General features: G+C 38.8%; 2 protein-coding genes across 7 annotated transcripts in view; one reads left to right on the forward strand and one right to left on the reverse strand.

Moving 5' to 3' along the window:
* The window catches only part of LOC139947067 (androglobin-like), a 67723-nt gene extending 44789 nt beyond the window's left edge, over positions 1 to 22934 (forward strand). For 5 of the 6 annotated variants that reach the window (XM_071944896.1, XM_071944894.1, XM_071944897.1 and 2 more), the window contains 16 exons: positions 356 to 383; positions 938 to 1032; positions 1440 to 1533; positions 2068 to 2202; positions 3052 to 3205; positions 3621 to 3808; positions 4404 to 4609; positions 5339 to 5433; positions 5568 to 5624; positions 6221 to 6332; positions 10542 to 10565; positions 15589 to 15794; positions 16433 to 16622; positions 18220 to 18349; positions 19740 to 19929; positions 20402 to 22934. In XM_071944896.1, coding sequence (XP_071800997.1) covers positions 356 to 383; positions 938 to 1032; positions 1440 to 1533; positions 2068 to 2202; positions 3052 to 3205; positions 3621 to 3808; positions 4404 to 4609; positions 5339 to 5433; positions 5568 to 5624; positions 6221 to 6332; positions 10542 to 10565; positions 15589 to 15794; positions 16433 to 16622; positions 18220 to 18349; positions 19740 to 19929; positions 20402 to 20629 — 2132 coding nt within the window. In that variant the 3' untranslated portion in view covers positions 20630 to 22934. The remainder of the gene's footprint in view (positions 1 to 355; positions 384 to 937; positions 1033 to 1439; positions 1534 to 2067; positions 2203 to 3051; positions 3206 to 3620; positions 3809 to 4403; positions 4610 to 5338; positions 5434 to 5567; positions 5625 to 6220; positions 6333 to 10541; positions 10566 to 15588; positions 15795 to 16432; positions 16623 to 18219; positions 18350 to 19739; positions 19930 to 20401) is intronic. The other variant, XM_071944899.1, reaches the window with a different exon arrangement.
* A 368-nt stretch (positions 22935 to 23302) lies between these two features.
* On the reverse strand, positions 23303 to 25336 carry LOC139947240 (uncharacterized). Its single transcript, XM_071945121.1, has 3 exons — positions 25019 to 25336; positions 24681 to 24857; positions 23303 to 24232 (listed from the first exon to the last, which is right to left on the reverse strand). The coding sequence occupies exons 1-3, from the start codon at positions 25155 to 25157 to the stop codon at positions 23958 to 23960; spliced, it is 591 nt and encodes a 196-aa protein (XP_071801222.1). The 5' UTR covers positions 25158 to 25336; the 3' UTR covers positions 23303 to 23957.
* Positions 25337 to 26031: the final 695 nt, after the last annotated feature.

Below are 26031 nucleotides of genomic sequence, written 5' to 3' on the forward strand. Positions count from 1 at the left end.
TTATTTTTGCTGAGCTGAAGTCGGCAGAGGACCAGTCACTACAATAAACCCAATATGGCATTTTGTCTGGTCCCCTGTTTTTCCCAAGCAATATTTAACAGCTCTATATACAATTTTACCCAGTAGGTTTAAACAAAAAGAGACAATATCATTTATGTTTACCCCATCCGCCAAAGTCACCATATATGTGTTTATCTCTGTGCACACTGTACTTAAATTTTGGTGCTCGATATCTGGCATGGTGTATCCCCTCTTATTTTGTCTTTATTGTGCTATGGGAATCTAGGGAAATCTGTTGGGGATTTGGGGGATACTTCTGATACTGATTTTATTTTGTTGTGTATTTTGTTTACAGGGGATGTCCCAGATGCTTGGCAGAACAGGTAAATACCTCATAAATATTCAGAAATTAACCTTACCCGTCCACAGACTGACATTAATTATATTATACACATATTGACTGGCAATTCGGTAACTAGTGTACGTCTATTCCCCCGATGGACTTTCTCACAGGCCCGAGGGGGAATAGGCGTACACTAGTTACCGAATTATGCCAGTCAATGTGTGTTTTATAACAAAGCTCGGTTTTAAATGTCAAATATAAACATAAAAAGGAGTTTTGTAGTTGTTGTTCACGGTTCAAGTCAAGAGACGGTGCTGTTACCGCGGGCACTATTTGCAAAGACTAGTGCCCGCTCTGGTACTATCCCGCAAAACACGCGCGTGCGATCACTAGCCTATATTAGTTCATCCCACGTGACCGTGTTTCAGCCAACCATAATACATAACAAGTAAGAGGTGTGTTATAATACACAATATTGTACAATTGTCCCTAATTATATTACATACATCTTAATTCACAGTTAGTAGGGTATCATGGCATGGCCAAAAACTTGATCTACACTCTAAAGGTATTGGGTGTTTTATTTACCAACAGGGATCCTGCTGATGAGGAGATTGAGGCAGTGACTACGATCGCTAAACACTGGAAACGGTTCTTTGTGTCCAAGATACGATCTTCAAGAACACCAGGTTAGCTCATCTTAAAGATGTGTATTTTGTATTCAAGGCACCTTTGGTAATTGTCAAAGACCAGTATTCTCACTTGGTGTATCCCAACACACGCATAAAATAACAAACCTGTGAAAATTTGGGCTCAATTGGTCGTCGAATTTGCAAGAGAATAGTGAAAGAAAAATTTCCCTTGTCGCACAAATTTGTGTGTTTTCAGTCACCTTAAAAAGGATTCTTTTAATATTTGAGTGAAAATCATACCTCTTTCTCAAAAGCTAGCTCTCCATTGCTCGTTACCAAGTAAGTTTTTATGCTAACAATTATCTAAACCTTTTCATTTCGGTATCAAAAAAGCTTTACTGTGTCTTGTTCAATTCCGTTCTAACAAAAAAGTGTAATGATTTTTTATTTTTGTTTTCCAACAGGAACGGAGGAGAACTTACTGGCCAAAGAGCAGTTGATGAAAGTCTGGACTACCTTGGAAGCCAACCTGGAACAAAACGCTTTGCATCTCTTCAGGTATTGCGGCCTTCAACAGAAACACATATTTCCTCATGAGATTGCTGATTCCATAATAATAATGAAACTAGCTTGTGGTTACAGCAAATCCAAATAACTTTATTAATGCGCTTTACATTCATGACATTAGTGCCCTGGTCATTGGGCCTATAAAATTCCTTTTTCATCTTTCTCAGCTCCCTGGCTGCTGATGTGCTCCAGTGAGTTTTTCTTATCAATATGAACCTCTACCCTCGCAGGTAGCCATTTTTACCCCTAGGTGAAGAGAAGCAATTATAGTAGCGCATCTTGCTCAAGAACATAAGTGCCACGACTGGGATTCGAACCCACACTCTGGTGACTTAACCACTAGAACTTGAATTCGATGCTCTTAACCACTCAGACAGGAAGAATTTTCTTCTTTGATATTTGCCTAGAACTGGCCCCATGTGACACAGCCATAACTTTCTTACATGTCCTAAAGGAACCAAAAAGTAGTTGCAGTAGTGGGATTGCTAACATCTAATGACCCTACTATTGTGTCTTTATCTACAGGACCATGTTCAAGATCGACCCAGAGATGATGCCAGACTTCCCGTTCTACCAGGATGAGTGGAATCGGATCTCTTATGTCGACTTCCAAGGAACGTATCAAGAGCAGCCGGTCCAAACCTGGTTCGTCGTCTTCAGGTTGGTCCCTGATATTTTAGCAGCAATTCATAAATACCCCAGACTTCTACTGGCTGGCTTCCGCGTATCGGTCGCGCGCGCGCAAGATTATCACGCTGAACGCAATTCATAGCTATTAGTAACAGCGCGTAATATATGTTAGCGCCTGCACGTAATCTATTTCTAAGCCCGCGCGCGTACACACAACCCACGCCCATCAAACAGATTCTTCACAAAGTTTTTGAAAAACAATATTTCAAACCTCAAATTTTCAATTGTCAAAGTATCTATAATTGTATTTTGTTTAATATTTTTTAACAAAAGGGCATTTATGAATGGGAATATAAGAGTAGTGACTCGTCCTTAAACATCCGTTTAAAACCTTGCAGGGCCGTTGCCGTGCGATAAAGGCCCACGCTACACTTTTATTCCCTTAACTTGTTAAACTTGTTTTAAAAAATGGTCACTCTTTGATTCCTAATGAGGATGTTGTGAGTTGAGATCAATAATTGCAATGAGTGTTTGAAGCAGTGCATGCTGCTTCTTTGATAATGGCGTTCCTGTTACGTTCTTACTAAGACTTACCCCGCTTATTGTTGTCATTGACCCGGCTCTGCTTATTTTGAACATGCTTATTTTGAACACCTTGGAGATCCCACCCCGACCAAACCACGCTCATAGAGATCCTCCCACGTTTGGCCCCGATTGGCTACGCTTTTAGCCACTTTTCCATCGTAGTAGAAGCGTTGTCTATGTGTGACCGGGGTATTAACTATGTGAACATGTATTAAAAACCATCCTGTATGATATGCTGTAAATTAATATCGACAACAACATATCGATTATACATTTTTTTCATTTTTTTTTCAGGGAGGTATTCTATGTGCAAGAACCTATGTTGGTCGTCCCTAAACTCTACGTATCGATCCCAACCTGTATGCTGAGAGTAATTGATAATGATACTGGCGAGGAGATTCCAAGGGTGTTCCAGAGAGTTGCTCCGTTTGAGTACAAACGCAACAAGGTTCGGCCTGTTTAAAATTCTTCAGGTCACTTTCAAAACTCGTAATGGTCAGCGTCCTAAATATCCCTTAGAAGTCTTCAAAAAAATGACTTTAACCTGGCTTTGATTTTCTACATCCTCTCACCTTCAACTGATGTCTGGTCCTCGTGTAAAAACACACCACGGTGTCATAGCTTTCTCTGTTGCAGCTCCCAAACTGTGGAACACTTTCCCTTCCAAAGTTCAAAATGCTTCTTCCTTTAAAACGTTTAAAACATTTAAGCGCATGTAAATTTGTATTATTCTGATTGCTTAAAAAAGAAAGATTAGCTGCTATTTTGAAATAAAAAATATCCTGGATAGTTACTGTAGAGTTGTGTTTGTTTGAGTGGGGTTGGGAATTCGTGAAATGTTATTATTTTTTTTGTATATGCAGAGAGGCTACACCTTCGTCGCTGAAGCGCGTACCACAGACCTCCCTCTCCCGGGCGGGAAGTGGAGAATGCGTCTGATTGGTTCTTCAAGCCCCTTACCCCAGCCGGGCAGGGATAATCTCAACAGCAGCTTCGGAGTCAGGGAGATTAGGGATTACTATATCCCCAACAAGGAGAACGTCATTATGAGGTATGAGAGATGAAGAATCTTTTTTCTGAAGAACTGAAAGCGTGTTTCGGAACTTGTTTTGACGAAAGACTGAAAACTTATTTTTAAAGGCACTGGACACTATTGGTTATTACTCAAAATAGTTGTTAGTATAAAAACTTTATTGGTAACAAGAAATGGAGAGCTGTTGCTAGTATAAAACATTGTGAGAAACGGCTCCCTCTGTTTAGTAACGTAGTTTTTGAGAAAAAAAGGTAATTTCTCACTCAAATATTAAAAGACGTGTGCAACAAGGCTGTAAATTCCCTTGTGTGACATGACCCTCATGTCTCATGAGGCAATGTACAGCCAACCAGTTCCAGGCAATCTCAAAGAAGAAATACCATTCACATTTCAATTATTCACGTGGTTTTCTTTTGGATTGTAAGAAAATGTTCCAAAATCTTCCTGTAGCATGCGCTACAGTTGGTTGCCTCCAAGTTGTCTGTGAAAAGTTGCCACATGTGACAAGGCTCTGAGGCTTGCGAGCAACAGTAATTAACTTATTAGGCATCCTTGATTTCATTATCAGACATAGTAAAAATAACACAAAATCTCTTGCATTTGTTTTCACAAGGTACGCTGTTAAACCACAGGAGGACCATGTAGCCAGCGTCCAGTTTGGCACGTCCAAATCAGACGTGTACATCAGCCTTCAAGTATTAGACCACGAGGAAGAGCTGGCCAGTACCGCAGGGAAAGGGCATGCGGTCATTCCCGCATTCACTTTCTTAAGGGATAAGGAACCTGGGGAGGAGGAGAGAAGATCTGGAAGCAGAGTTTGTGAGTAGTTTTGTTTTTCTTTTCTTCAAATTTCAGAAATGGTTATTGCGCTTTACGAACACAGTATTAAGTAGGATTTGAAACTTTGCATGGTGGAAGTATTTTGTCGGTAACGCCATGTTAATATCTCTTATTCATGAAGACGATCAGAGCACACTGATCAACATGTAGAGTCGTTAACTACCGGTTCTTTTCCGATTCAACACTACTCAAAAGAGATTTACACATGGTGTAACCTTCACTTTATTAGTACCTTTTCTTAAAGCCATTGGACACTTTCGGTACAGAAAAAAAAAAAAAAAAGTTCACAGATTTACAAACAATTTACAGGGTTTACAGAAGATAATAATGAAACACTTCTCTTGAAATATTATTCCATGAAATGCTTTACTTTTTGAGAAAACATTAAAACAATATCAATTCTTGATAGCGAGAATTACGGATTTATTTTAAACACATGTCATGACACGGCGAAACGTGCGGAAACCAAGGGTGCGTTTTCCCGGGGTTTTTTTTCTCCCAACTCCGATGACGGATTGAGCCTAAATTTTTACAGGTTTGTTATTTTATATATAATTTGTGATACACGAAGTGTGGGACTTGGACAATACTGTTTACCGAAAGTGTCCAATGGCTTTAAACCAAAATGTTATTGTTTGTATTTAGCGCCACGAACACTTCGTGTGCTTTATAAGTTTTCATTATTATTATTATTGTTTATTTTGACAGCTGTTCGTGGTGGTAAACCTCACGGTAGTTCTTCAAGTTTAAACTCAGCTAAGAGACGACAGCAGTCTGCAGGCAGCCATGACGGCAGAGCTTCGGTAAGACAAATATGTTATCAGATTAACCATTTACTTTTACAAAATTTTCACAGCTTTTTCCACAGCTAACTCTTTACTCGTTATGTATATTTTATGATACATTTTTGTTTGATTGGTTTTTTTTCTAATTTCAGAGAACAAGTCGAGGCTCAGCGGACAAATTTGAGGAGGTGAATGAAGAGGACTTCAGGGTAAGTGTCTTGAAAATTGGTTCAAAGAAATATTTGCATTTTGAACGTCCCCCTTTCACTCAGTGAACCACAACAGAAATAAGTCCTTAACTTGTTTGTATCATTCTCTGTAATTTGTTTAATGTTTTTTTCGTTTGGTCTTGTGTTAGGACTCTTTTTTCACAGGCCTGAAGGCCACTTCAAGGTGTGGGCTACAATAAAAACAAAAATCAGAGGCCATTGCCACCTACTCTTAGGGTTGAAACAGGGTTACCCCTTTTACAGTCCATACGGATGTAGGCTTGGGTATCATCAGTCCGAAGCCTGGCCGGTAGAGCAGAAAGCACTGCATCCCCAATTTTACATAGCAAGTGTCACGACCGGGATTCGAACCCACACTCTGCTGATCAAACACCAGAGCTTGAATCCGGTGCTCTTAACCGCTCGGCCATGACACGCCATAACACTTGGGAAAGTAACGAGTATACAGTGCTTCATACACATTGGTGAAATGGAATTCTGTTTTATATATTTGTCTCTGATGCAAAACATTCATCTATTACACTTTCACAATAACGCACTTTTGAAATTTATTTATTTGTTTGTTTTCTGTGCAGCCTCATAAGTACATCATTCAAGCCAAGGTATTGCGCAAGAGTTGGCCCTTATCCGAGAGTAGCTGGGCCTTCGTTCAGGTCCTTAAAGACTTGGAGAAGAACGACCTCAAAGGTAAGCAAAAGAACCTCAACATTTTCATCTGTTTGTTTTTTAGTTGTTCTTAATCATGGTAACGAAAACGGACTCTTTGAAAAAGTTCTGCATTTGCGCCTGTAGGCTTGACGAAGCAAGGTTGACAAATTTTTTTGTAGTAGAAGAAAACATCAATGGCAACTTAATTTTAAGGTAGAGACCACAACAAACTTATTCCAAATGTCGGGCTGAAGACCCAAATTTCTTTCTTTTGTTTGTTCGATACAATATACCTACTTTCACGAAGCCAAATAGTGGCTTCCCTATTTATTCAATGTTTGTATCTGTTAGTTTTGGGTTGTTTTTTGTTTGTGGGGGTGAAGCTTTCTTTTTGCTTGTCACAAGAGATAAATACTAATTTAATTTGCTTTATTAATTTGCACCTTAAAGGCAGTGGACACTATTGATAATTACTCAAAATAATTTTTAGCATAAAAGCTTACTTGGTAACGAGTAATGGGGAGAGGTTGATAGTATAAAACATTGTGAGAAACGGCTTTCTCTGAAGTAACGTAGTTTTTCAAGAAAGAAGTAATTTTCCATGAATTTGATTTCGAGACCTCAGATTTAGAACTTAAGGTCTCAAAATCAAGCATAAAAAAGCACACAACTTTGTGTAACAAGGGTGGGGTTTTTTCTTTCATTATTATCTCGCATTGAGCTGAAATTTTCACAGGTTCGTTATTTTATGCATATGTTGAGATACAGCAAGTGAGAAGAATGGTCTTTGACAATTACCAATAGTGTCCACTGTCTTTAATCTTTTTTATGCTTTCCCTGAACAACAAGTCAGAACAAATTTGGGATAAGAGTTTTATTTATTCTAATGATTTAAGACTTATGTAGAGGAATTAATCAAGTGATGATTGTTGCACAACATTTAACTCTGTTGTTGAAAAGATTTAAACAGCAGCAACTTTTCCAACATCACCTCTTTCAGGATTTCCCAACCCCTCTGCCCCATCCCAACCCCCTCCCATTCCTGACCATCTTAAAATCCCAAAACCCATTTCTAGAATTGCATGCTGTGCTAACCAATTGGTAAAAAGTATATGCAAAGAACCGAAGCTCTCTATTGCTTGATTTTAGTGTGTTTTCTCCCTTGTCCCTCCACCCCTCCGGCATGAATGGAATGTCCCTTCCACCCCTTCGCCATGAATGGAGTGCTCCCTTCCACCCCCTCTCTGACATAAACCGAATGTCCCCTCCACCCCTTACGCATGAATGGAATGTCCCATCCACCCCTCCGGAATGAAATAGAACAACCTTTACCCTTGTTGCATGTTTGTATACAACTCACCCCCCCTTAGCCAATCCAACTTGCCTGTCGTCCTCAACGGCTAAGGTCAAGGAATATAGGACGGGGATGGACGACTGGGAGTATGATCCTGACTGCACCGATCGACCCCAGAGGGGAAAACGAGGCAAATAATAAAATCGCAAATAAAAATAAAACATCTTTTCTCTCTCCATTTAGATACCGACTTTCAAGACATTTATTAACTCATTTTCATTTGTCCATGGTGTACTAATTACCCCTGGTGTTGCAATGGTTCAATCCGTTAAGCTCCACTCCTTTAGCTCAATTGACCAATCAAAACTGCGAGCGCACAGCCAGAGTTCAGACATGTTTAAACTCCTTAACGATACACAACCGCAAGGGAAACTGAAAAGACTTGACTGTAGCAAAAGTCCACATTTTGTCAAAACCTCTAGTTGTATATTTCTGGTGATGCACAGGGTCTGTTAAAGCTCCTGAATTGTAACATCTGGGAGGTTCCATTTCTAGAGAAGGGTAAAACCAAGCCATTTTCAGGAATTTTCAAATTTGGGAAATTTCATCCTTGAATTTAGAGTAAATTTCTTCAACTTGAGCCCTGTTAATATTATGGAATAATCTTTTATTTTAAGCACATTTTGATACAAAGCTCAAATTACTGATGCTCCAAAACTTCAAAGCTGTTTATTTTTTAATCATTAATATCAAAACATTCCCCCCTTACTACTCGGTACTCAAATGTACATTTACATTCCTCAAATGTCGTGTTCATGAGGACATAAATCACAATTTGATACGTTCCACTCCAACATGTTTGTACAATCATTCTGTTCGACAAAACGACAGTCGTTTGTAAAAGTTGGCGAAATTGTATAATTGTGATTGATTTCTCATTGCATGGGGTAATTTTAAGCAAGCACCATGGAGAGGTGGCATTGGATGTAGATATAGATTTATTGTGTCAACTAACACACCATAATCTTACAAAGAGCAATCTGCGAGTTAGATTTGAAAAATTAATGTCTGGTACAATGACGTGCTTATAATCACAAGTAACCGCTTAAATTTAAACTCAAATAATAAACCACAAGGAAAAGAAAGTGACTTGGTAAGTTTTAAATGATTTGGGGTTGAACAAAGATCAAGTTTTCTAGGGCAGGATTTAAACCACTACCTGTGGATTAACGTGCTGGCACTGTACCGACTGAAATATCTAGCCCTATGTTGGTGGTCTCCCTATTTTGTCAATATCTTTGTTCGGGGGGGGGGGGGGGGGGGGGGGGGGTCAGTCGAAGCCATACAACTGTCAACTGCCATGTTGCCAGGGATCACACCCAAGTTACGATACAAGGATTACACCCATGTTGGATTCCTCGGACTGTCAAGACAGTTGCTATGTCTCATGATTCTAAACGAGCTTTGTAAGAGTCCATACACAATTGTGTATGAATGTGTGTAAAAACGTTACCAGGTTCTGCTCATCTGCAGGTTGCTATACAAAAGCTTGCCCCGAATCATTTTGACACAGCAACTGACTCTTTAGTCTGAGAAATTCAAATTTGAGTGGTAACTTGTGACTAAGCAAGTCATTGTAACAGAGTTTATTCAAATCTAACTCGCAAATGGCTCATTCTAACACACTTACTTTTCGTTACTATCAGCTCTGTGCAGTCTTGCGAGGGCGCTATTTGTCCTATTTTATCATAGGTATGGCACATTAACCACTTTCATACAGCACAAGAGGTCCACGCCACCTAACTGCATTAGCCACAACTCTTTCAAAGTATCATACAGTATTGGTAGAGGGGACTAAATAGTCACAGACAATGTTCATGTTTTGTGAGATCATGTTTGTTAGTTTGTATGTTTCTCCTTCACTGATGTCTGTTTCCTTCTGTAGATACTGTATATTATCAGAAAATGACTATTACCACCATTGCATTGCATACAATATACATTTACATCTATGGTTTCTTAGAGACAGTGGACACTATTTGTAATTGTCAAAAACTAGTCTTCTCAACATATGCATAAAATAAACCTGTGAAAATTTGAGATCATCGGTCATCGAACTCGCGAGATAATAATGAAAGAAAAAAACACCATTGTCAAACGAAGTTGTGTGCGTTTAGATGGTTGATTTACAGACCTTAAGTTCTAAACTTGAGGTCTCGAAATCAACTTCGTGGAAAGTTACTTCTTTCTCGAAAACTATGGCACTTCAGAGGGAGCTGTTTCTCACAATGTTTTATACCATCAACCTCTCCCCATTACTCGTCACCAAGAAAGGTTTTATGCTAACAAATATTTTGAGTAATTACCATTAGTGTCCACTACCTGTAAAGGAGCTATGTCAGATTTTTGGCCGCAAACATTAAAAAAATAGATTTTTTGAGTGAATGGTATTTCAAAGAGTATCACCCACTCTAACGAAAAAAAGTTTAACTTTTACTTTTAATGGTCAGGAACCATGACCAAATCTTAAAACGTTTCTTATAAAACACATAAGAATTGGTCACGTGATATATTGTCGGGATCCCGGCAAAAACTAATTTTGAGCACTTTATTTCACTGCTACTAATAATTGGCGGACTTTTTCAAGCAATGGCTCAAATGAATGCTTGTAACTTTCTCGACCCCCATCAAAATACCTATTGAATTTCAAATCAAAATTTGGGGGTCAAATCGGCAAAAAATCTGACATAGCATCTTTAATTAGTTGTTTACTTTAGTTACAGAACTTCCTCATAACAAATCATTCCTTTTATTCTTCCTTAAGTTCTATCAAATATTAAATTAATTTGTTTGTCCATGCCAATGGTTGCTATTTTACAAGAGTTGCTATTTTAAAAGTGTTTCTATCTGTCTTTGATCAATTCCTGCACCGCTGTTCAATTTGCTGCACCCAGTCCTCACGCCAGATGGAAAGCTTGGTATAAACAAATTCTTGATCTCTTAGCATGCATGTAGATCATCGTCATACAAAACCAAATATCGTGCCTGCATCCCCTCACCCCCCTAAACCCCCTTTGTTTTCAATTTGCTATCACGACAATCAAAATGTCAGCTTCACACCGAGCTAATTTCAAAACTGAAAAAGAAATTCACTGCTTGACTCAAAACATTAGTTATGTGGTAAACCAAATCAGGAATGGTCATGCCGGCATTCCCTCACCGCCTAAACCCCCTCTGTTTTCAATTGCTATCCCGACAATCAAAGTACCAGCTTCTCACACTCCGTTGAAAAGAATAAGTCACTGTTTAACTCAGAAACTTTTGTTTTGTAGTAAAATTGCATGCCTAAAGTGCTTTAATAGTGCATGATTAAATATTTAGATAGGTTGTCTGTGTTTTGGTACCCTCAAGTTAAAAACTGTCCATGTTGTCAATATTCCATGTTGTCTATAAATAAAGAAAAATTGCAATTGACATAAACTTAAAACAAGAAAAATTTACTTCGGCGTCAACAAAAGATGTATATACCTTTGAAGTTGTTCAGTCTGCGATTTAATAGATAACTTTTGTAATCAAATGTTTTTCATGTGAATTTTTTTTAGGGGATTCTAGACAATCACACATTTTTCAGTTCCTTAGCACTACACACATGACACTACCGTTAGAATAAGATTGCAAATTAGTAGTCACAAATCAATCCATACGCAAACATGGCACTGCTGTATCATATCAACCTGCACTCAGGGCTGATACTGCACAAAGCCAACTCAGACAGTTGCCTCTTTGAAGTATCAGTTTTGATCAATATTTTGATCAGTTGGCAATTTTGACTAAAATAAAATATTTAAATGGAAAATGTTTTTGAAAATTAAAATATAACATATTTTCAGCTGAGTTTTGCACATCATTTTATCTTTCAATAAGGAAAGAGTCATTTTCAAGTTGAACAAGCACATTCATAACAAAGTTTACAGTTGAGTGTAGATTCGTAACGAATCTACTCTTTAGTGTAGATTCACTGTACTTTCATCAATCATTTGTCAATAGAGTGACGTCACAGAAATAGTTTAGAAATTTGTAGCAACGAGCAAATTTCAATCTGTTAAAGCTAGACTTTGTGTACATTATGGTACAGGCAGGAGTTCCCCCCGCGCCAACAGACAAGATTCCGAAGCCAAAGAAGAACGAAAGAAAGGCAATTTTTTTTTACATTCCTTGTAATTTCTCTCCCTCTTCAATCTATCCACATTGATTTTATAAAAGCACAATTTAGATTCACCGACATTAGCCTCAGAAGTAGTGTTTCAAAGTATTGAATAATAAATGTACGTGCACAAAAGGACGTGTATGATTTGGGCACACCTTCTTATGATTTTTCATTCATTTCTACACATTTACAATTATATTCATCCATTTGAATGACTTTTGTTTTAATTTTAATTTTTTAAGATATATTTTTTTGTTCAATCCACGCACCATGCCCTCCAATGCCCTCCATTTGTGGCAGTGTCATGGCCGAGCGATTAAGAGCACCGAATTCAAGCACTGGTGTTTCAAGCACTGGATCAACAGGGTGTGGGTTCGGATCCCGGTCGTGACACTTGCTACATAAAATTGGGGAGGTAGTGCTTTCTGCTCTACCGGCCAGGCTTCGAATTGAAGATACCCAAGCCTACATTCGTATGGACTGTGAAAGGGGTAACCCTGTTTCAGCCCTAGGAGTAGGTGGCAACAGCCTCTGGGAAAAAATCATTGTAGCCCACACCTTGAAGTGGCCTTCAGGCCTTGTGTGTCAGGCGACTTGCATAAAAATAAAAATAAAATAATAATAATAATAATTTTAATGATTTTGTCCACAGGACTCTTGAATTACCGCTGTACCGAGTACACACATAGTTTTTTTTTGTTTTTTTATTTTTTATTTTAATGCAAGTCGCCTGACACACAAGGCCTGAAGGCCGCTTCAAGGTGTGGGCTACAATTATTTTTTTCCAGAGGCCGTTGCCACCTACTCCTAGGGCTGAAACAGGGTTAACCCCTTTTACAGTCCATACGAATGTAGGCTTGGGTATCATCAATTACATGTAGAAGCCTGGCCGGTAGAGCAGAAAGCACTACCTCCCCAATTTTATGTAGCAAGAGTCACGACGGGGATCCGAACCCACACCCTGCTGATCAAACAACAGTGCTTGAATCTCTTAACTGCTCGGCCATGACACTGCAATGACACTAACACACATCGGTGTGTATGGTTCGATGCAATCTATTAAATCAACATTACAAAAAAACAAAAAACCAGCCTATGACTCCACCTTTAATAGAGAAGCGGGCCAGGTTTTAATTTCCTGTTCCTGAAACTTTAGACTCAATATATGTTTTACGAATGTAATGGATGACCAGCTCCAGTTCCAACTGAACATTGCCCCTCCAAACATCCTGCACGCTCGGAAAATTTATTCAGACCTGCAAACGATTGTTTCATATCACAGACTCAAACTCTTCAATGGCCTTTTGTGGCTTGAGAGATCAACCTAAGCGGAGGCTTACTTATAAAGACCATGATGAGGGTCTCAAAATCAGGCTGTTAAAAATGTTTGCATTTATTCCTTAAAAAATCGGTCGATTTGATTGAATGTATACATAACAAAAGATCAATCATTTGACTTAACAACACTTTGAAATGATCACCCGGCCAGGGCACAATTTCTTAGAGCTGCTAAGCAAAAAAATTTGCTTAGCATAAAATTTCTTCCTTGATAAAAACATGATATTTCCATTTGTTGCATATTGCCTGTTTACTTGTATTCGGCTGTTGTTTGCATCCTTAAAACCACATGGAAAAGTGGTTGGTAATCCTGTTTTTATCAAGGAAGAAATTTCATGCTAAGCAAATTTTTTTGCTTAGCAGCTCTATGACATTGGGACCAGTTCTCATTTTTCATAGCAGCGGCTCCCCCTTGCCTGTTAATTTAATTACCAGCTACTCATTCAGTTTAAACGTTCAGGCAACATTGACACAGTATCCTGCACCTGTATTAATACACTGAGCAAACAGTGTCGCACACAGATGTTTGTATGTGTCAGAACTCCATCTATAGTCCTTTTCTATCATCCCTTTATTGGCAAACTCTAGACTGTTTACTCGTCGGCAACCCTTTGTTTGCCAAATCCTTGCCTATGTTTTACAGTTGGAGGCTTAATATTGCAAATTGTATAATATCGGAGTCTCTGTTTAGTTTGCATTTGGTGTCTAGCGCCATTCTGAGTTATTATTTCTTAAAACGACGTTATTGAAGACAGTTGTGACTTGTTTTTGTTTTTTTTGGGGGGGGGGGGGGGTTTGAAAAATTATTGCTCAGTGCCCAGATATTGTCGCTTTTGAAAAGTAATGGGGAAGTTTACAGTAGCAACTCCGTGATTGATGCGTTAGGAAATGCCTTTAGATATCACACAAAAATAATACCACAATATAACAACCTTTAAACAAAATGATCATCTTAAGCGCAAAGTTCGGCGATAAGCAGAGCCATAAAACTGGGCCAGGTCCTTGTATTGTTACTCCCTCACTCAGCTATCGACTATCCTGTCATACTTTCATCGTCCGCGATCAATAGACGCCACTCGTAAATTATTAATACATTTTTATGTCATCACATTATTGATCAGAACAAAATGTTGACCTGATAACCTCCAGGATCAATGAGCAATTTGTTTGTTTGGCTCATAAATATTATATATCCATCTGTTTCTAAACATCGTGTTGTGGTAACTGTGTCAGATACATAAGTAATATTCCTTTTTCGTAACCACGAACATGGCTTGAGCTCGGTGCTATAAAGTCGTTCATTGTAATTTGCTAATCTGTTTTGATCGAAACAAATAAGTTTTAAAAAACCAATCAAAATCCACAAGACTAGTTTTTGTTTGGAATAAGAATGTTACGAAACGGCGACTTCGGCTACAGCTACAACTAGATCGCGCGCGTCTGCCTATTCTTCATCACTGGTAGACGTGCTGATCTAGACGTAGCTGTAGCCGAAGTCGTCCTTTCGGACACGGCCTTATTTTTGAAGACTGCTCTTGCTCAAGAAACGCTGTTACCAGGATCTCCAACGTTGCCAATTTGCAATTTGATGAAATCTATACAAACTGCATTAACGACCCTATAGTCCCGAGCCGACGATGTTATGATTAGACTATACAGTCGTCTAGATACCATAGATTGGATATTTCCCTCAGCCAGGAAGAATCACATGATCATGTAGACAGTATTGGTGTTACTTGGTTGTCACAATCCATTTCATCTTAAAAGATTTACCCATTTCAACCTCATTAGTTGAGATTATAGTGTTATAGTTAATTGTAGATTTTGAAAGTTGTAGAATCTATGAAAAATGTATTCAATGTATGGGTGACATTGCAACTTGCAATTGTCTCACTGTAAAAAAGGTTCACTCATTATGGTCACCCAAGAGAATCCATTTCCTTAATCCATTTCAACTTTGAGTTGTATAGTCGTAGTTGAGCAAGTGTATTCAAAACCGCATTACAGAAAAGCTCCATCAAAAAATTTCTGAGTTTGGCCACAAAATCTAGGAAAGTATCCTTTTCAACAAGGAAGTGCGTTTACATCAAATTAGTTGGGTCATTTAACTGTAAGCAGTTAATCTGCCTGGGTCACTGATCCTAAGACAACTGTTTGGAAAAGGAGTTACATGGAGATAACAGGTGTGAGTTGCCAGAGGAAAAGCATGTTATTATTTTCAGCCTCTTTCTTTAATGGAGCTTTCCTGCAATGATTTCAATCATTTTGATGATCTTACATTTCTTTTTGGATTTTCTGATGTTCATTTTACCACCAGTTCTTTTCAGAACCAACACTACTCAAAAAGAGATATTCACATGGTGCTACCACAAACCTCTCTTAGTTATACTTCCACAAAGCAAAGTTTCAAAATCCTACTTGATATTAATTTTTGATTGTCTGGTTTTCATTTTCAGCAAATAAGGAGCGCCCCGCGTCACCGGGCAAGGAAGGGGGCAAAACCACCACTAAGGGCGAGAAGAAGAAGGGAAAAGACAAAGGGAAGGATAAGGATAAAGATAAGGATAAGGATAAAGGGAACTTGTCCAGGCCCCCCTCCCAGCAGTTTGACATCACCAAGCCCAACTGGACGCTGCGTGTGGTGTTGGACCAGACCCCAACGGTAAGAGAAAAACAAATTAGGGTGGGGAACAAGTCGACTAGAATGGGATTAGAACCATTGACGTCCGGTTTAACGTGCCACAAAACATTGTGAGAATCAACTCTAACCGCCCAAACTGTCTCTTTGTTTGATTTTGTTAGACTGACAACTTCTATAGTCTACTCTAGGAAGTTAATCGAAAGACTATAAGCAACTTTTTTCCTTTTTTTTTTTGCATCATGGAGGTCAGTGATCTAGTGGTAAAGATGTCTGCTCTGGAATGGCAAAGGTCATGAGTTTAGAGTTCAAATCACACCCTAATGCATGAAAATGCTAAAGAAACAGATTGTCACAGATTTTCTATAATTGTAACATTTTTGTTGTTTTGTAACAAAAGTGCAATTATATGACTGGAAATAAAAGAGTTGTGGCTTGTTTTTAAACGTTCATGTAGGGTCATGGCCAGGGGAGAACCATGATAAAGGACCCCACCTTCAGTGACAGCCTTTATCCCACAGCCACGACCATGTTGGTTTACAGCGTTTTTTCGCACGGCTTCAACCCCGCCTGTTTTAAACGGCCGTTTAAGAACTTATCCCAACTCTTTTAATCCCCTTAGTAAAGTTCTCTCTTTCAATTTTTTGATTTCCTTTCTTCAGGAGGAGGTAGAGATCAAACGTGATACGGAACGGCAAGATGAGATCCGAGCCATGAAGCAGGCGTGGGAGGCGGCCGAGCCAGGCAGGGCGGCCAAGGCCCAGGCAGCCAGAGAGAAGTTCCTTAAGGAGCATCTTATCAAGATGGAGACAGAGGAGGAAGGGGAAGAGAAGGCTGAGCTAGAGGGAGAAGGTAAGACGTCGGAGAAAATCACTCTTTAAGGGTTGCTTTATTTGTGACACAAAACCAAGGGGTGGGTTTCACAAAGAAATTAGGACTAGTCCTTACTTAGGACTAGTCCTTAATTAGGATTAGTCCTTAATTAGGACTAGTCCTTAATTAGGACTAGTCCTTAATTAGGACTAGTCCTAGGAGATGTTAAAAACTAAAGGCTAGTCCTAAGTTAGGACAAGTAACTCATCCTAACTCGAGATAAGACTAGTCTAAACTCTTTGTGGAATCCACCACTGGAATGTCATCTTTGAGAGGGCAAGGCTGTTTTCATTTTGAAAAGGGCACGTCTTTGGGAAATCTTTAAGTCTATTGGAAACTTTTGGAGGGGCACCAAGGCCAAGACCAGGGCAACGGAGGCCATGTCCTTTATGAAATTCCAGGCCTTCAAAATGCAAATCTCAATAGTCTTATACTTAAACTTTGAGTGTCGTGGCCGAGCGGTTAAAGCCATTGGACCCTTTCGGTACAGAAAAAAAAAAAAGTTCACAGATTTACAAATAATTTACAGGGTTTACAGAAGGTAATGGTGAAAGACTTCTCTTGAAATGTTAGTCCATGAAATGCTTTACTTTTTGAGAAAACGGTAAAACAATATAAATTCTCGTTAACGAGAATTACGGATTTGTTATAGACACATGTCATGACACGGCGAAACGTGCGAAAACAGGAGTGGGTTTTCCCGTTATTTTCTCCCGACTCCGATGACCGATTGAGCCTAAATTTTCACAGGTTTGTTATTTGATATAGAAGTTGTGATACACGAAGTGTGGGACTTGGACAATACTGTTTACCGAAAGGGTCCAATGGCTTTAAGAGCACTGAATTCAAACTCTGGTCTTTCTGATCAGCAGAGTGTGGGTTCAAATCCCCAGCCGTGATACTTGTGTCCTTAAACAAGACACATAAACATTGCTTCGTCCTTATGGGACGTAAAGCCGTTGGTCCCATGTGTTGTGTAAACGCATGTAAAAGAACCCAGTGCACTTATCGAAAAGTGAACGGGTTCGCCCCGGTGTTCCTGGCTGGATTGGCAGCTTATTAATGCACAGCACCTTGTAAACCGTTACATGGTGCTTAAGGATTAGGTCTTATATCTCAAAAATTCGCCCCACTCCTTGCAGTAATAATACCTGGCGCTTTGTATCCTTTGGCAAAAGGGGCGTTATAAATATGGTTATTATTATTATTATTATTATTATTACTATTATTATTATTAACATATTCATCAGTCAAAAATAACAATTCATTTCAATGTTTATTGTTCATAAAATAAAAATGTGCTTTGTTGACCGTGTTAATAACAGTCAAAATATTTATGCAAATTACAGAACAAGAAATCATATTGAAGTAAACAATATTTACACTATGAAACTTAAAACTGTATTTACACAAGGATACATCCAAAGTTAACTTCATGAAAGACAACAAGAAAGAACAAGAGAAATAGTTGCTGGCTGCAATTGAACCCAATTTTTTTTTTTTCATGAAAGATGTCACCCAGTGCGCGATTATTACTCAATTCAAAAACATGTTTTAATTGTTTATTTTTTGACAGCTGGTCTTCCCCAGACCCCAGCCTCTGAGCTCGAGCATCCCCCAATGGAGGCTGTTCTAACAAACGAACCTCCACCCCCACCCCCGCCTAAAGAAATCCTCAGAACCGTTGACCTTACTCCGTACATCAGGTAAGAAATGTGGAAAGTTGTTTGTTCAGATGGTCTTCCTGTCAAGGGAACGTCGGGAAGGTGTTATAAACACCAAGCTAGGCCAAAATTTCATAGAGCTGCTAAAGAAGAAATGTTTGCTCAAAAATAGACTGTTAAGCAGAAATGAGCAGGATACAGTCACATATTGTACATGTGACATGGTAGTTTAGCTGGTGACCTTAGTCTGGTAACCACAATTTTGTTGAGCTTAGCTTCTTTTTGTGCTTAAGCAGCTCTATGAAATTGGGCCCTGGCTACAGCCAATCTCTCTCATATACAAACATTGGTTTAACGCCTATGATTATGAATTGCAAAAATCATAAAAATGTCACACAAGCTGGGAACATATTCTTGTATGCAATAATTGTTGTGTGAATACTATTGATGACTTTTTGATATGGAAAGTGTGTGCATTTCCATGTATTCTGCTAATTTTCTGTTTCTATTATGCAATCTTTTGTTTTGCTCTTTTTTTATCCTCTTCATTTTTGAAGTTTGATGTGTTAACATGGGTCCTTATTGAGGTTTTTTTTAAGCCTTACAAGGTACATTTAAAGTGAGGACCTGAGATCAAAAGTATACCACATGTCACTTTCATTTTTTGTTTGCAGGTTGTCAGTTTTGTAAACATGTTACTGTTATTCTTTTTCATATGTTTCGGCAGTTTATTTAAACAATCCCTGTTTTATCCTTGTGTTAATACTTGACTTTACCTGATTTTGTGACTAAATTTTAAAGCTTTTTTATTTGTAGTGAACAGGCTTAGTTGTAAATCTTTTGGCCTACTGTTTAAATCCTTAATGTTGAATGTACTGGATGGTAAAAATTAGTTTATCGGTTTGTAAAAATTCCTTGGAAATTTTCCTTATATTTACTAGTTTGCTAAATAAAGATGTTGTTGCCATCTGTTTAAATCCAGTGCCAAATTTCGTAGAGCTGCTTAAGCAAAACAAACAATGCTTAGCTCGGTAACAATAAGCAGGATACCAGTCACAAATGCTCCGAGTGAAATATTGTTTTAGCTGGTAACCTTTTTTTTTGGTAAACCTAATTTTTTTGTTGGGCTTATCTAATTTTTGTGTTTAAGCATCTCTATGAAACTAGACCCTGTCCAGATTTTGAAAAAGTTCCTACATTTTGTACATTTTGCCTTCCTGGCTTCTGTAAATGCGCCCATATTTGTTTGCTCCGTAATCCATTACATTATATTATTTTCATTTTATTATTCATAATTTTTTTCTTTGTGTACTTAATTTATTGTACTTAATTATTCTTCGTTGGTCACCATTATATTAGGCCTATAGAAGTAAATGTTGATTGACTTGAAAAGATAATAACTAAACTCAAGGGATGTTTTTCTCTCGTTCAGACCTGCCGATTTCACCGGCGAGCCCCGTCTCAAGGATGAGGTTGAGATTGAGAGACAGATGCGTGTGAAGCAAGACGAAGTCCGACGCTACAAGGCGTTCCGAGAATCCGTCTTGGATGCCAGGGAAGAGGATAAGAAGGACAGAAACCAGACCAAGGAGAGGCAGCTTCAACAATGCATTGACCTTCAGGTTGGTAGTAGTCGCCAGACTAAAAGGGATTATAAATTCCAGATGGTTAGCATTAGGATGTTATGGTACCTATTGTAGATCAAGTTTTGGGCCATGACATGAATCCCTACTCACTGTGAATGAAGATGTTTGTAATATCATTATCTGTAGAAGTTTCAGCCTCATAAGTCGTCAATTTTTTGTGAGAAAAAAGTGAAAACCACAGAGCAATGTTTTTAGGCGAGCTGTGTAAATCCGTTGTACATGCTCAAATTATTTTTCGTCTCACTAAGGCAATTTTTTTTTTGTGAGATTGTTTTACTAATTTCTCAAAAATTACAGCACCTCAGCAATTAATATTTTAAGAGAAGCTTTCTACCATCATTGTCTTAAGACTGTGAAAGTTCTAAAAAGACCCGGTGGTTGACAACTCAATGCTTCCATAAATTTTCCTTCAGTATATCTTACAAATCTTACCTTTTGATCTCAACAGACTTCCCTGGATGAGAGACGTGCCACGATCAATGAGCCGCGAGAAGCCTTCCGTCAGAAGTTCCTCGAGGCGGAAAAGAAGCGCCTTGAAGAGATTGCCGCTGCTGAGGCCGCCATGAAAGCAGAGCAGGAGAGGAAGAGATCGCCGTCACCCAAGGGTCGGAAGAGTCCCAAGGGAAAGAAAAGTCCCAATAAGAAGGGGAAAAGTGCAAAAGGAAAGAAGAAATAAAATAGCCTTATTATTTCGTTGTGTCAGTACAAAAATGTTGTATATCCTACAAATACACACAAAAAATAGTTAATGGCCTGACGTTTTGACCCTAGTCTTTTTCGTACAGTGATTTTATAAATTCCGTCCAATTTTTTTCCATATTAAATTTTTGTATTTTTGTAAAGACATCTACTTGTGTACCTGAAAGTTTTTCAATTTATTGTAAATAGTTTGAGGAACCTTTACCAGCAGTGTGTGAATTTTTCCGTCCATTTGTATAAAAACTAAAGATGATACCCTTTTCGCCTGCACTCACATGTGGAGTATTTATATATATATATATTTTCATGGTTACTCCTGAGCAAAAGTACCAGCGAAGTAAATATTAAAGGCAGTGGACACTTTTGGTAATTACTCAAAATAATTATTGGCATAAAACCTTTCTTGGTGACGAGTAATGGGGAGCTGTTGATAGTATAAAACATTGTGAGAAACAGCTCCCTCTGAAGTGACGTAATTTTTGAGAAAGAAGTAATTTTCCACGAATTTGATTTTGAGACCTCAAGTATAGAATTTGAGGTCTCGAAATCAAGCATCAGAAAGCACACAACTTTGTGTGACAAGGGTGGTTTTTCTTTCATTATTTTCTTGCAACCTCCACGACCGATTGAGCTTAAATTTTCACAGGTTTGTTATTTTATGCATATGTTGAGATACACCAACTGTGAAGACTAGTCATTGACAATTGCCAATAGTGTCCGCTGCCTTTAATGTAATAAAATAATTGCATTCCGTGACTGTAGTTAGAGACTTAAAAACTCAATACTTTCCATAGAACCTCCACAAAGGTTTGTTTTTTGCTAATACATTTCTAATGTGTTGAACACCAGTGCCCTTAACCAATATTTTCATAAAAGTTATCTGGAAAAAAAAGAGCGTTTACTAGAGAAAGCTTGTTGTTTTTAAACTATTTTAATGATTGTAAAAAGTGTCTACTTTTGTATATATTTTGTTCATTCAATGACAATTTATTAATATTGCAATTTTTTTTACCCAGATGATATTTATCCGTCCTATTCAAAAGTTGTATTTTCCTGCTCAAGTTTTCTTGCAGCAATTCATTTCAAATTTATTCATTTATGTCGTTTTTTTTCCCCTGGCCAATTTCAACAAAATTCAGGGAAGCCTAGGTTATTACTGAATATGTTTATATTAATTTCAAAATGTTGTGTTAATAAAGAAACAGTGTGTTGATAAGAAAGTGATTCGGTGATAAACTGTTTTTCTTCCTTGTTTTTCAATCGTCAGGGAACCCCTGGTTCGAATCCTAGACCTGGGCCTTACTTTAAGGCAATAAAGCTATGAATACAACAATTTTGTGATCATACTTATGTCTAATTTGTATCCTTTTGCACATAATGTTAGTTTAAAATATCATTTTACTTGTACTTCGTTTTCAAAAAAATGGTGTAGTGGCTAATTTCAAACGGGAGTTTGAAACTCAGCAACGCGATACACCCCAAAGCTTAGACACATACCAAATTACTGCTGCTGATGTGTTCTTTCCAGCCATGCATATAACTCAATTCCTGAAATTGCCTACATCTGACTCATTTTCACAGAGCGGGTCACTAATGAGAAAGATCTTTTCTAGTGCTTGTTCAACTCATTTTGGATCTGGTCTTGTTGTTTAAGTAGGCATTTTTATGGCCTTAACTGTTTTCAGATTTGTATTTGACAAACTCGAGGACTTTTTATTCGTAAATGTTGACTCGGCTACTGTTAATTGTTAATTGATATAATACATAACTGCTAATATCTGTGGTTTTAAAACTCTTACTAATCAAATGGAAATGGAAAACGGGATCCATGATTAATATTGTGGCTGTGCACTTCACGTGTGAAATCAAGATCAAGCACTTTGGGTTTGACGGCCCACAACTATTAAAATGGTGGTGCACCACTTAAACGTGTCAAGATAATTAGTCTACTCGTAACTAGAATGATAAATGATGCCGACATATACTTTAAATTTGGACTCCACTGTATTACATAAATTACATATTAACTATCATTTTAATATTGAAGAGTTTTGGGCTTCAATAGTTAAACCGGCGCACTGGACACCATTGGTAATTACTCAAAATAATTGTTATCAAAAAGCTATACTTGGTAACGAGCAATGGAGAGCTGTTGATAGCATAAAACATTGCGAGAAACGGCTCCCTCTGAAGTAACATATTGTTAAGAGGAGGTAACTTCTCACTCAGATATTAAAAGACTTCAGGCCTGAAACATTTTATCAGGTATCTGAAAACATAAATTTTGTGCACTAAGGGTGTTTTGTGCTTTCGTTATTCTCTTGCAACTTCGATTACCAATATTGAGTCTAGATTTTCACAGATTTGTTATTTTTTGCATGTTGGTATCATTTCTGCCGTCGAGGTCACCAAACTCTTCCTAACTTATGATTAGTAGGACGATCAGTTAAGATTTGTGTCCAAAGACGTTAGGACGCATTGAACCCACCCTAAGTAATAGGACGGGTTACTCGAGAAAGGATTATTCAAAGCGTTTTTCGTAAGGGATTATTAATCAAAAACTAATTCCAATGTAAACGCAGGTATTATGATGTGGTCACGACTGCTTATAAAAGAACTGCGTACGATGTGAGTTGCCACTGACCTTTGTATCTTCCCAAAAGGTTAGAGTCCGGTATCTTGGTTTATCCCTTGTCGTTTCTGCGTCGTGAACCCCTTGGCTGCTGCCTTTTGCCGGCGTGGTCTCTCCTTCAAGGATCGCTGCTTTCCTAGCCACGACGAAGGGCTACTGCTGGGTGGACGATTCAAACCGAAGCCATCAAGGGTAGAAAGTTGCCGAGCATCTCAATCCAGGCCGTTGCTGTTCCGTTCTCCCTAACGTAGATAGATGAACACAGCACCCCTACCTGCAGAATGGAAGAACCCATGGGAAATGCACGCGCGCGCTTTTTGACGATTTTGCAACTGCACGCGCTCTCGCTCGCCGCTCCGACGCAAAAATAAACTGTGCCCAAAACACGGAACAATTTCGGACGGGACAGACAAACGCAAAACAAAATCACAACATCTCACCTGGTGTCAGCACACTTTAAACACACAAAAATTACCACTGCCCGGTGGCAAGTTTTCTTTTCTGTAGTAAAATTGCCGGCCATTCTCAAAAATATTTCCTGATTTTTTTTAATCGATTTGAATAAAATAACAATAAACTGTCCCCCATTGAAGAAAAGCACTTCGACGTTGACAATTTTGATGCCGGCCTACAGAAAAGAAAACTGCTGACTGGACATGTCCTTTTTGAAATGTTAATACCCACCGCAGAAATCCCACGTGCAAGGTGATCCAGAGGCGTATCCCAAAAACCGGACAGTGATAGGGGCGGGGTCGACTCCGTACATGAAGGGTTCGCTTCGCCCAAGCTTACCCACCGCGATGTAACTGCCGTTGGTTTCGATCCAGAAGCCCCGTGGGTTAGAAGCGTTGAGTATCCAGGGAGTAGACACTGGGCCGACTGTCCATTCGCACGAGTCGCCCTCACACCGCCCAATAGTTGACACCGTGTTGAGATTTCCCCCGATAACTTTAACAAAAGATGGCAGTTGAAGACATAATATGTTAATGAACTTTAAAAACTCACGGCCCGGGATTGATACGGATCGTCGGTCCCCCCCCCCCCCGCACTGTTGGTAATTGCTCAAAATAGCCTAATTGTCAGCATGAACACTTACTTGGTATACAGCGAGCAATGGAAAGCTGTTTATAGTATACAAGTTGTGAGAAACGGCTCCCTGTGAAGTAATTTTATTATTTATTTATTATTTACCCTGGGGAAACCTCTCTGTAAAACACTGCTTTTCAGAGGTGCCCAGCATCTAAAAAGTATGACATAAGAATTTTAAAATGCAAATTTTATGCATATTATGTTGAGACACCAAGTGCCTTTGACAACACAGTTCCCTCGGCAGTCAATTCCAATACTTTGGGGCTATATAATATCGACTACCAACTCTCAAACAAAAATGGCTTACCTATTGTATATATCTCGCGGTCGCCTAATGACGTTGGGGACAGCCCAACGACGGCATCCCTCTCGGCTTGTACGGTGAATGTCACAACATCTGGGCTCTGTACCTCCGGCTGGTCAAACTGCATTGGTCCATCTTTCAAAGTTGATTTTTTGCAATGTGAAGAAGCATCATGATGACCTACAAAAAGGGAAGAACTTTTATTATTAGGCCAAATAAAAATTTAAAAAGTGCAAAGGTTGTGGGTTCGAATCCTACCCGACCGAGTATTATGTCTGTGCTTGTTTTCATCAATCTATGTAAAATGTAGATAAATGTGTCCAACGTAAAGCAGAAGTTACCGTGGCCATTGAGGTGAAGCCATGCCGTGCTCGTGATCAAAATCACCCGTAGAATTCTTTGGCTCCACATGCTCCTTGGTGCGCATTGATATCGCCTGCTCGGTGGCAACTTGCTCCTTAAACGTCTTGGACTAGCCATAAGTTTTATAACTAAACTGAGTCGCTCATAAAGTAGACCACTTCAAATTTCCCTTGGATATTATCAAGGCAGAACGACAGTTCAACTTCAGCTTTAACAGAAAGCTTCAATATACAGTGTAAGGTCGATAGGCCTAGGCCAATATCCAGTTGCAATTATAGAAGTTGTGAGTTGGCGGCAAAATCGTCGAGCATTAATGAGCCAGCTCGCCTGAGCCGGCCCCAGTGGCTCATGATGATGGGAAGGAAGTCGGTGACAGCTGGGCTGTTCCATTATCAGTGCAGGGAAGATTATTTCAATCTAGGGGGAAGGGTGCTACATCCGGTACATCCACATCTACATCTATGATAACTCTTGTCAAACCCTTTACCTTGTGGGACTTTTTAAAGGACCTATGGTATAAATGCAAACAAAAAGTAGTTAAAGGAACACGTTGCCTTGGATCGGTCGAGTTGGTCTTTGAAAAGCGTTTGTAACCGTTTTTTATAAAATGCATATGGGTAGAAAGATGTTGTAAAAGTAGAATACAATGATCCACACAAACATGCCTCGAAATTGCGTGGTTTTCCTTTTACCTCGTCGACTAACACGTCGGCCATTTATGGGGGTCAAAATTTTGACTCCCATAAATGGCCGACCATGTTAGTTCGCACAGTAGAAGGAAAACCACGCAATTTCGAGGCAAACTTGTGTGGATCATTGTATTCTACTTTTAAAACATCTTTCCAACCATATGCATTTTATAAAAAACGGTTACAAACGCTTTTGTTTTGACCAACTCGTCCGATCCAAGGCAACGTGTTCCTTTAAGCCCAAAATTTTGCTTAAGCAAAAAAATCCTTGCTTAGTAAAATCAGATTACCGGCCAAGACTC

The sequence above is a fragment of the Asterias amurensis genome, chromosome 14, assembly GCF_032118995.1.
Source record: "Asterias amurensis chromosome 14, ASM3211899v1".
Classification (NCBI taxonomy): domain Eukaryota; kingdom Metazoa; phylum Echinodermata; class Asteroidea; order Forcipulatida; family Asteriidae; genus Asterias; species Asterias amurensis.

Excerpts from the sequence above, each read along its gene's own strand:
- LOC139947240 (XM_071945121.1), bottom strand. The coding sequence starts at position 25,157 with ATGGCTAGTCCAAGACGTTTAAGGAGCAAGTTGCCACCGAGCAGGCGA. Across the intron at positions 24,858-25,018 it reads GCTTCACCTCAATGGCCACG|GTCATCATGATGCTTCTTCA; the intron begins GTAACTTCTGCT and ends CCCTTTTTGTAG. Across the intron at positions 24,233-24,680 it reads CCGCGAGATATATACAATAG|TTATCGGGGGAAATCTCAAC; the intron begins GTAAGCCATTTT and ends CTTTTGTTAAAG.